The sequence below is a fragment of the Chinchilla lanigera genome, unplaced genomic scaffold (genome assembly GCF_000276665.1).
Source record: "Chinchilla lanigera isolate Chin_1 unplaced genomic scaffold, ChiLan1.0 scaffold00062, whole genome shotgun sequence".
In the NCBI taxonomy this organism is placed as follows: domain Eukaryota; kingdom Metazoa; phylum Chordata; class Mammalia; order Rodentia; family Chinchillidae; genus Chinchilla; species Chinchilla lanigera.
In genome coordinates, this window is record NW_004955463.1 from 6,623,038 (window position 1) to 6,634,782 (window position 11,745).

General features: G+C 39.4%; 1 protein-coding gene across 2 annotated transcripts in view; it reads left to right on the plus strand.

Moving 5' to 3' along the window:
- Nucleotides 1-11,745, plus strand: part of Dctn6 (dynactin 6) — a gene marked incomplete in the record, with an annotated part of 33,839 nt that overhangs the window by 10,914 nt on the left and 11,180 nt on the right. The window contains 2 exon segments of one of the 2 annotated variants that reach the window (XM_013521561.1): nucleotides 9,731-9,836; nucleotides 11,362-11,450. In XM_013521561.1, coding sequence (XP_013377015.1) covers nucleotides 9,731-9,836; nucleotides 11,362-11,450 — 195 coding nt within the window. 2 annotated transcript variants of the gene reach the window in all.

Below are 11,745 nucleotides of genomic sequence, written 5' to 3' on the forward strand. Positions count from 1 at the left end.
AAAAAAAAAAAAAAGATACAATCTAGTGCTTTACACTGTAAGTTAGTGCTTAACTATTGTCTTCATGTCTGTTTCACTGATGCTCTGATTTTATTGACAAAACAATGTATTTCCTCCTGTTAAGTGTAAAGTCTTTCTAAAACAAAGGCTGTTTAAATTTCTGTCTGAAATGCTAATGAGACAGTGTAACAAAAACATTCAGGTGTTTGAGAAAGGGCTGTTATGTATGCACAAGTACCTATGATACGCCAAGCACTGTTGACACTAGGGACACAACAGACAAAGGGCCGGGCTTTGTGGAGCTTGCGTTCCACTGAGTGTTCATGATGAGTGTGGACTATGGAATCCACAGCCCTGGATTACCTTGCTCCTTTACTCCTTACCTGCTAGGTTACCTCGGATGTGGTACTCAACCGCTCTGACCTTCACTTTCCCCAGCTGTGTGATTGTGTGCTTCAGGATTGGGTTCAGCTGCATGTGGTAGTGACTTGAAAATGCAGAGGTTTATTCTTGCACATAAAAAGTTTAGAAAGGACTTCAGGGATGGCCTGTTGATTGTCCAGCATGAGACAGGAAGTGATGCTTGTGTACCAAGAGTCTTCTTGAATGAGAAGAGGGGGAGAGTGTGAGCAAAAGGACATGTGTCCAACTGAGTCAGGTCCTTCTAAGTACCTTTCCTGAAAGTTCACACAACCCTTCTCTGTGTGTCTCATGGCTTGGACTTGGTCCTATGACAAGGAACTGCAAAGGAAGTAGTAGCTGTCCACATTGCTGCCCCTAATAAATTCAAGCAGGGTTCTATTACAAGGAAAAATAAAATGGATACTGAATGGCACCTAACAGTTTCTGTCACATGCAAAATAGTATCTACCTGCTAGGTTTATTGCAAGAGAATGTGAAAATTATAAGTAGTAAACTCTCTTGAAGTGTTAGCTATTGACACTGTTGAATATTACACCATAGCCTTGCTAGAGGTCATATCCAACATTTAGATCAGATGAACAGTTCTGCATGGGACAGTAACCTGGCTAAGTTCTCCAAACTCACATTTTACTGCCCCATTCTTTTATCTGTGCCTTTCCTGGATGTGTACCCTTACAGCTTCATTGGTGTGAGCTCATCCTTCTCAACAGCTGCATGTCACCCCAGGCTACCAGGATAGAGCTTTCAGTGAATCGTTACACTTTCAGAGAGAAAATATACCTTAATCCTTTACATTGTTTCTTTAGCAGGAAAAAATGTGGTATCTTACAAGTGATACAGGGGCTGGGGATTTAGCTTAGCGGCACAGCACCTGCCTGGCAAGCGCAAGGTTGTGAGTTCGATTCCCAGTACCGGAAAAAAAAAAAGGAAAAATAAATGATACAGTGCTGTTTTCTTTGTATTAAACCTAAGCTTCCAATCAATGTAGGCATGTCTTATAAATCCAGTGAAGATTATGACAATGTATGGAACTTTGTTAAGAATTTGCAAGGTTGGCCATGCAAGGTGGCATGTCCCTGTAGTTCCCAGCTGTTCAGGAGACTGAGGCATGAGAGTCACAATTTTAAAGCCAGCCTGAATGGCTTAGGGAGACCCTTTCTCAAAAGAAAAAAATTTTTAAATGTCCAGGGATATAGTCTGGTGTGATGCCTTGTGTTCAATGGCCAGTAACATGGAAAAAGAATTTTTTTGACAGATTTATTTATTTTAAACTGACACAATTTAAAAATGTAGTAAATGGCCCCTTTTTTTTCACAGCTATGTTAATTTTTTGTCTTTAGTGTTACTTAAACCTCTTGAAAACATTTTGAGAAATCATGAGGACCACACATTTATCAAAATACTCTCCTACATTATTTTTACACATCATTTTACTACATTATTTTTATGACTTTCATCATCCTTTGAGGACTAGCCTCACTATGGCACCAGGGTACTCTATAATTAGAAGGAAAGTAAGGGCTTGGGGTACAGCTCGGTAGCAGAGCACTTGCCTAGCTATGGTAGCACATAAGAGGCTGTGGATTTGATCCCTCTACCACCAGAAGAAGGAAAAAGAAAAGAAAACTAATTATGCAGTACCTACTTAGCTTTCAGTGTCCCCCATTGCCTTTGTTTTCCTTTGTATTTCTGGTGATTGAACCCATGCTTATACATGCTAGTCAAGTATTGTACCACTTGGTTACATCCCCAGCCCTTTTTATTTTATTTTGAGACAAGATCTCACTAAATTGCCTAAACTGGCCTCAATTTTGTAATCCCCTCACCTTACCCTCCTAATTAGCTGGGATTATAGGCATGTACCACCCTAGCTAATCCACCCCTTTCTTTATCCCTATTATCTTCCTTCCTCCCCTGAATATTGAAATTGTGTAAGGAAATACAGTTTTTAAATCTACTTTCCGCTTGGTATTTGATCACTAGCTTACAGTACACAATTCTAATGGTTAACATACATGGTATGATGGGAAAATACAGTAAATACTTAAATTTTTAAAAATGTGTGATAATAAAAGACACATTAGCATTAATTCCCTCAAGATACTCTGTCTTCAGACACACTTATCCCATCATCACATTCGGAAGCCATTCTGGAAGTTTTGTTTTATGAGTGTCTTTAGTTGCACAGTTGTGGCTGCATCAATGTCCTGATTCAAAATGTTTGTGTTTCACGGTCATTTTGACTTTGGGGGAGAGCCAGAAAGCACACGGGCCCGACCTGGTGACTAAGGTGAATGAGAACACACTGTAAAGTTTTACAAGCCCGCCTTTCAGTTCACATCAGAATTCACTGAATTGTTGACCACAGTTTATAAAAACACAAAAGATCACTTCCAGAACTACTCTTCCACAACTGCTCCAGAAAGGGGCAGAAATGATGGGATCAGTGTGTTCAAAGCAAGAGGGAATATTTTGAGGGGGATTAATGGCAATGTATCTTTTACTGTAATAATTTAAAAAATTTAAACACTTTTTTTTTTTAACCTCAGATAAAATGGCATTTCAACCCAGATTTTCAGTGATGGGTACTACATGAAATTGTAATTCACACTGAACTACATCCCACACGCCTTTTTAAAAAAAAATTTTTTTTTAATTTTTAGACAGGATCTCACTAAATCACTGAGTAGACCTGGGTTCAAACTTTTGATGTGCCCACCTCAGTTCCCAGAGTGCTGAGATTACAGGCATGTGTGAATGTTTCCAGCTGATAAATTTTTAAAGAAAATCTATACTGATTCAGAGTTTATCACAGAATGGGTTTGAGTTAATTTTTTTGCTTGTATTTACACACAGATATTGTTCTGTTTTGTGATGTTGGCACTCGAACCTGGGGCCTTGTCATGTCCTTCACCATTGAGCTACATCTCCAACCCATGGTGTATTTATTTTTGACCCTTTTTTGAGACAGGGTCTTGCTATATCGTTCAGACTGGCCTTAAACTCACTATGTAACCCAGATTGGCTCAAATTTATGGCAGTCCTCCTGTCCCAGCCTCCTGAGTGCTGGGATTACAGGTGTGTGCCACCATGGCCAACTGCTTTTTTTTTTTTTTCTTGGTACTGAGAATTGAACTCACAACCTTGCCCTTGCCAGGCAGGCACTGTGCTGCTGAGCTATATCCCTGGCCCTCCAATTTTTTTTTTTTTTTTTTGTCTTTTTGAGACAGGGTCTCGCTATGCAGTTCAGGCTGGCCTTGAGCTCACTTTGTAGCCCAGGCTAGTCCCAAACTCGCAACGATCCTCCTGCCTCAGCCTCCCGAGTGCTGGGATCACAGGCATGCGCCAGCATACCTGGCCCAAATTTTTAAAACAAGAAAATTTGCTCATATCCTTCAGAAACAAATGAATTTTAAAAATCAAGGTTAAAGTACAGAAGAATGATATAGTTAACTCGTGTTATGTCTTCCACAGTTCTTATCTCACTTGTGTTGTGCATGTTTCTTATCTTTTATTCCATACTCAAGCTTCATGTTTCTTATTTTTAATTTTATATATAAATGTGGGGATTTTCCAGAATTGATATTTAGATAATCACTTCTGTCATTGTTATGTTTAGTATAAATTATCTCTAATCTTTTGGCTGCTATTAAGTTATTTTTCTGAAATAATACATCAGACTGATAACCTCCTGGGAGATATAAAGTTAAATCAAAGCAAAGACTGAAGATAAGTTATCTGATCACAACTTTCCCCACCATCTTATTTTTTGTTGGAGATTTTATTGTTTTTGTTTTTTCTTAGGTTACCAAAATAATTAAGTCTTTTTTCTGTAGTTCTGTAGAGCTAGAGATTTGAGTACTCAAACCCTCTTTTCTGAGTTAAGTAGCTGTCAGTTCAAATGGGGTTTAATGGATTTTCCAGCATGTCTGTTTTTTTCCCTTGTAGTACTGGGGATTGAGCCTGGGGCTTGACACATACCAGGCAAGTGCTCTACCACTGAGCTACACACATCCCCAGCCTTATTTTTGAGGATGTTTTGTGTAACTTTCTATCTTCTAGTCATTTATAGTTTTACAAATTATTCCATTGTACAGTATTTCAGGAAGAAAGTAATTTTTTCCTTTGCTGTATTTCAGGTCAATGGAACTTGAAACCTACTCACCTTTCCTAGAATGGCATAGATTTAGTTTGTCAGAGAGACACTAGTCAGAAGCTTGGAAGTACAGTGCTTATCCAGGAGCGCTCTAACACAAAGCTCTGTTGGAGCCTGACCCCCTCTTGGCAATAAGGCTTCATAGTCTCAAGCTTGTTTGATTGGGCTGCCTTGATTCTTGGGCCATGCGTTATCATTTTAGAAAGGCACCTCCTCACACAGTTTATAGCCCATTAGCAGGTGAGGGACAGGCGGGCTGCTCGTGTTAGCCAGCAGTGGGTTGGGACAGCATAATGTGAAGGCTGAGCTCTGCCCGGTGGAAAACTGCACTGGAAGTGCTTTGTCCCACTTTGTTCATTCTCCTCAGCAGAGTTTTAGCACAGACCCAAAGCCCTCCTTTCACTGTATAGTCTTTTTCAATAAGGCAGAACAGTGGCTTTGACATGAGACATCATTGCCTTATAAATGTCTCGTGCAGGTGGTCAAGGGAATTGTTTAATTCTCAAGAGAAAGCTTGAGACCTTTTTGAATCATTTATTGACTTATGAGAATATACACAAAGATTGCTTTCTGTGGCAAAGGTAGACAGGAAAAATGTCCTTTACCAAATGAGGGAAATGGAAATGTGATGCAAGGAATGTCTTTCTGGCCGCACTACCTCAAGCCCAGCCAACCATTTAGAAAAATAATTCATCAGTCAGTTCGGGCCATTCCAACTCTAGACACATTTATCCAAACAAGGGGATAAGTCAAATAGGGTTTCAGCACATTCAATAAAAAAATACACAAGCTGCCCTGCCAAAAAGAGCTCCAAGAAGGTTCACAATAGGCTTAAAGGAAGAAACTTTCCATGGTGACAGATTTTTATTTTTAAAGCATTTTAACCTTAAGACCCTTTACCTTGGTTTCAGTTCAGACCTGTGCTAGATAAAAGTGCTCCTGGCATGCCGAGGAGCCTGGGGCGAACTGTGCCCGCATCACCATGCGCAGTTACTGCTTGCATTTCTGGGCTCTGCTGCCGGCCTGACCTCCAGCTTGAAGCCGTGCACAGCGGAGCTACCCGAGCCTCTGCGGAAGTCAGAATCCAAACCCAAATCCTAAGAGGCACATATCTCGACGTACACTTGTGCTCACCTGCCAGCCTGTGCCAGAAAGACCTGCAAGAGGCTCAGGAAAATGTTCAGTTTATTACTGCGTGTGACATTTGCTGCCACCTCGCAGCCCTAATTTCATAGTTCCCATAGTGTTCAACCCCAAAGCACCAGGGCCTGTAGCTCGGCACAGCTGCCAGCAGGTGGCAGTGGTGTCTAAAGCGCGAGCCTCAAACTGAGCCTGTTTTGCATCAAGGGCGAGGCCCTCAGATTTATAACCCATTTTCCAGTTACTTATTAAATAACTTAATAATGATAAAAAAATAACAATAATAAAGTGCCAGGTTAAAATAGCTCATGCTTTCCTATTTTTAATTTTATTTATTTATTTCTGCAGTACTGTGGATTGAATTTGGCCCCATGCATGCAAGTGCTCTACCAGTAAGCTACATCCCTGGATTTAAGGCATTATTTTAAAATAATATATAAGACATTTTTCTTTCTCTTTTCTTTTTTCTTCTTTCTTTTTTGTAATGGAGAGTAAACCCAAGACCTCACACTGAGCTACCTCCCCAACCTCCACTTTTTATTTTGGGACAGGATTCTGTAAAGTAAGTGAGTTGCCAGGCTCTGCTCTAACTTGCAGTGCTCCTGTATCAGCCTCCCAGAGTGCCGGCATTACAGGCATGTACCACCATGCTTAGCTTACATAAGACATCTTATGGGACTTTGTATTCTTTTAATTTTTAAAATTTGTGCTGATTTACTTGGGCTTTTAATATAGTGAACATGATGTAATTTTTTGAGAGAAAAAGCAAAACTATTAATTATTTTCAAAAGTACACTGTGGAGGAACTTTTAAGGAAACACATAGGTCCTACTAGTACCTTAATTTTATCAATCCATTTTTAGGTACCTTTTGCTAGATCTTGTTTGTCAAAAGCTACAGCTTGAGGACCAGCAGAATATTGAGTGCCTTTTGCTACTTATCTAGCAGTGGCAGAGCATGTGCCTGCTGTCCACACCATACTGATCTCCTCTTCTTATCTAAGATCTTTAAAACTGGTTATGGAAAACACTTGTTCCTCTTTTTACCATTCTATAATACCGTATGGAATCCGACCCTTGGTTAAAAGCGGCATTACTGTGTTACCCTGGTACCCAAGTAGAGGGCAAAGGAGACCCTTTTCTTCTCTTTCACAAACCTAACTAGTTGTTTTGCGTATTTTGAAAAAGTTACTTGGTAGTGCTTAGGGGCAAATAGTGATGAATGTCTCATTTTTAAGAACTATGGGTCAGAGCCTATGTCTCCCTTTCAAACATTAGTTCATATAACCCACATTTCAACCCAGTAAGATAGGTTGCTGAAAATCTCATCCTTTTATAGAGAGAAAACAGGGCTTCAAGAGAGGAAATAGATAGTTTTTTTTTTTGTTTTTTTTTTTTTTTTTTTTTTTTTTTTTTGGAAATAGATAGTTTTTAAGTGTTAGAGGCCAGAAGTGAGACTCCCTAGCAAGAGTGGGTTGCTGGGTGGGACTTTAATTACAAAGAACCTAAAATAGATTGTATGCCCTGTGTTATGGAACATCTTGAAGTAAGATATAAATCTAGTATTGTGCAAACTACAACTGGCTCTTGTATCTGGAAGACTTAGAAATTTCTCACTTCAAAGGAATACAGTGTTCGTGTCAGCATTGTTTAGCAATTCTCCTACGGAATGTTGTGAACATCTAAATGCGCATTATTAAGGAATCAGTTAAGTGAATTGTGACATATTAATACAATGTGGGATTATTTACAGCCATTAAAAAGAATATCTACGTAGATATGAGTACATGGAGAAATGACTATTTTTAAAAACGCAACTGTAGAATATGTATCATTCCTTGGTTTTAAAGAAGTATTTGCTGGTAATACATACTTTTTCTCTAGGTTAATTATTTATAAACTTTTTAAATGAGATAGTGTTTATATATAGTGATAATTACAGATCTTAACTGTATAGTAGTATTTAGTCTGGAATAGTGTACCCCAAACTTTCAAGAATAGTTTCTTCTATGTTTTATTTTGCTTTTTGTTTTTGAGAGGGTATCACTCTGTAGGCACAGGTGGCTTCAAACTCAGGCAATCCTCTTGCGTCAGTCTCCTGAGTGCTGGAATTGTAGGCATACACAACCACACCTGGCTTGTATAAGTTACCTCTAAGGAATAGGGTTGTCGTGGCAGAATCTTTCAGTTTTTACTTTCCTTTGTTTGAATTTTTAATAGTGATCATGTGTTATTTTATAAATAAATATATGTATGCATTTGTGTCTGTGTAGATGTATCTGTATATACAGTATATGCACATATATGGGGAAGAGTATTCACTTATTTTGAAAGAAAGCAGGGTACTCACATTTACACTGTGGTCACCTTGAAAAGTTCCCCAGGCATGGAAGAGATCCTATCTTCTACCCTAAATAGCAACATTTGCCTGTGAAATTTTATTTCAGCAGCTGAAGATTCGGGGAGCCAGAGGTAATGGAAGTGTCAGGCCCTTCTCAGGCTGCTTTGGACCAGGCAGCTGTGGCCTGAGCACCCTGTTTTAGGCCCCACCGTATCACACTCCCTTTGTTGTCAGGAAAAGAGTGAGCTGCACTGGACGACAGAAACATACTTATTTTACTATGCTTGTGAGTAAATACTTTTTTAAGAACAAACTCAAAGGGACAAAGAATAACAAATGGATTTTGTTGTTTTGTTTCCCGATTACATAAGAGTGCAGCTGTATCTCACCTGTCAAAAACACGTAATGATTTTTGAATAAATTAACAATTCATACAACTGAATTTCAATTTTATGGATGATGTTACCTTCCTAATCCCTTTCCCACCCTACTAACTCTTCTGTCCACCTCTCTTACTTTCAGAATCAGTTACTTCCTGTCTACTTGTTTATCAATAGAAAAGAGTGTGATGTTTGGGAGTGAATAGGCCAGGTGTTAGAGACGGGCTAAAAGGATGTGTTTTCTCCTCAGCAGTATCATTATCACCAAAACTGGAGGCCTGTGGGAGATAAGGGGCTGGGGGGAGGCCTGTGCTAGCATTCCAGAGTCTCAGCCCTGGTAAGGCAGGGCAGGGCCTCCACCACCCTGCTCAGCCTGGAGTTCATCAGGCCTCCTTGCTTTCTTAGGTTTCTGCTTGGACATGTTGCCCTGGTTCTTCCTGCACCGGAGTCTGAGGACCTCATTACCTACTTTTGTCTCCTTCTGCTGTCTCCTTTTCACCTTTGCCACTTTAATTAGTCAAAATCATATCCTAGACCAGATGACAGAACTTCTGCCTCCTCCTAAGAAAAATGCTTATATTAGGGATCGTGACAGAGCAACAAAGCTAAGCTTATAACCCATATTTTCTGACTTTTGTTCACTCATTTCTTTATCATGTAGTAATAAAAAGATAAATCAGCTGAGCATGGCCCACGTCTATAATCTCAACACTCCTGAGAGGTTGAGGCAGGAGAATCATAAATTCAAGCCCAGCATGGGAGATTTAGTAACTTAGTGAGACCCTATTTCAAAATAAAATGTAAAAAAAGGGCTCGGGCTGTCTTAGCGTGAAGGCCCTGGGTTCAGTCCCTAGTACCACTTTTAAAAAAGATAAGAAAGCACCACATTGTAGCAGAGAACTTTACCCTCCTGAGACAAGGGAAGGGGATACATTTTTATAGCCAGCTGTGTGCCACTTTCTCTGCTTTCAGCATCATCTCATGTCTACCCTTACACAACCCTGCAGGACTGCTGTTATCATCCGAGATTCACTGCTGAGATCAGTGATCTTTGAGAGGGAGGCTGAGCTGCAAATGTCTGGCTCAAATCCTGGGCCATTTCACTCACCTTAGCTCAACAACGGATGATAGTGTCTAAGGAGAGAGTATCAGTAAAGTCCCGCCCGTATGAGTGCTGGGCACATACTTAGGAAACATTCCTCCCAGCAGTCTTACCCACTCTTAGTTACCGCGCAGTCTCCTGCTGGAAGCATAGCCTCTACTGATAATTTCTTCTCAAACTTCTTAACAGGACCCAGGACAGTGATCCACCCTAAAGCACGAATTATTGCAGAAGCTGGGCCAATAGTGATTGGCGAAGGTAACCTAATAGAAGAGCAGGCCCTGATCATAAATTCGTGAGTAAGACTCTTACATAGACACCCTAAGTGAGCACCACAGGTAACGTTTCTCATTACTTTCAGTTGTCTGTAAAAAACCTTTGCAACTGACATTTGGAAGGCCTATTACTTTAGAACTAAGAAATCATTAAGGATGCTTTTCAACGTAAGTAAATGAGGAACCCAAAAACCGATAGCAGAAATGAATTGTCTGAGGTAGAGCTCTTTGGTGGCTGACTAGACTCCTCCTGGGGTCTGGTAACCTTTGCCTTATGTGTCACCTTCTTAGTCCTCCCTTCAGCAGACATTTCCTGAGCACCTGCAGTCTCCAGATGCTGAACACAAGAAGAGTCTTTGTAGTTGAATTTCTTGGTTCTGGTTGAAATGTTATTACTCATGGCCCGACATTTGAATTTAACTCCATTTTTACACATTTTGCATAGGTACCATCAAGAATTATAGTTGAAAAATCTGAGGTCCTAGAGACAGCTTTTAAGCTTTAATGATAAAAAGAACCCAGGCATAGTGGCACATGCCTATAATCCCAGCACTCTGGGAGGCTGAGGCAAGAGGATCACAAGTTCAAGCCCAGCCCAGGCTACTTTGCAATTTAGTGAGACCTTATCTCAAAGTAAATAATTTTAAAGGGCGGGGATGTAGTTCAGTACAAAAAAGCTGAATTCAATCTGCAATAACAATAATAACAACTTATCAGAACATGTATAAAATTTTAGTGAACTAGATCATAATATCCATGAAATTTTCATAAACATTAATAAATCTTTCTAGATAAAATTTTGGCAAGAAGTTCAAACTTACACCTAATTTATAGCAGCAATGTATGGAATTTGTATAAAGACCTTGGGAAAATATTTGACTGTGATAAAAAGACTAATTTGTCTGAAGGCTTACTTAGAATTTGGGAGTTCCTTACTATATTAAGCAGTTCCTCTTTCAAATCCATTTGACATGTGCTCCCTTCAGCAGCATGTATACTAAAATACATTTGGCACCTTGAGCACAAGTCAGTCTACCTCGGCAATATTCTGCAGTAACTCAACTGTCAGAGATAAAACACCATCTACAGCAGTTTCCTCCTTTGAGAATACAACATTTTATCTTCCACATATTTCAACTAACTATCAAGTGCCATAAAATAATTATTTTATGTGAATTGCTGTTTACTTTTCACAATCTCAAATGATTATTTAGGATGGAAATTGTTCAACGTAGGCGTGATTTTGACTCCAGTTTAACAGGTTGAAAATAAAAGTGTAGCCAGCATCTTTTTCTGCCTTGTCCTGGAGAAGGCTGTGTGGAGGCTATCCTTCAGCACACTTCTGACTTGCTTACATGTTAGTAGTTAGGCTGAATTTCTTCAACACAGAGGGGAAATGATTCCCTTGGGTCAAGCGATAACCGACTTAGTTACATATTTTAAGCAGGTAAAATTGACAGATTTAACAAATTCTAAAATGAGAGGAAGGAAAATTGCTTTTTTGGTGTTGCTGGCTTTTTGATGATTTGTCTCTTCTTTTTATAGTCACCCAGACAATATCACCCCTGACACTGAAGATCCAGAACCCAAACCCATGATCATTGGCACCAATAATGTGTTTGAAGTTGGCTGTTGTATCCTTTATAATAATGTACCCCAATTCATGCCCAGGTGTCCTTTGGTATGCACATCTCCCCCTATAGAAGCTGTCATAATTTATTGCATATATTTGTAGTATATATCATTTTTTTTTTTTATTTTAAAGATAAAAGGAGGGAAACATTAACAGACATACAACATTTTACAACATATCACAAGCACAATACAGACAGCACAGAGTTACAAACAAAGTGGTAGGGAATTAACAATGGTGGTTGTATTACATATTGATATCTTCAAAGTGGCTTCTCATGAAAACAGATATAGACA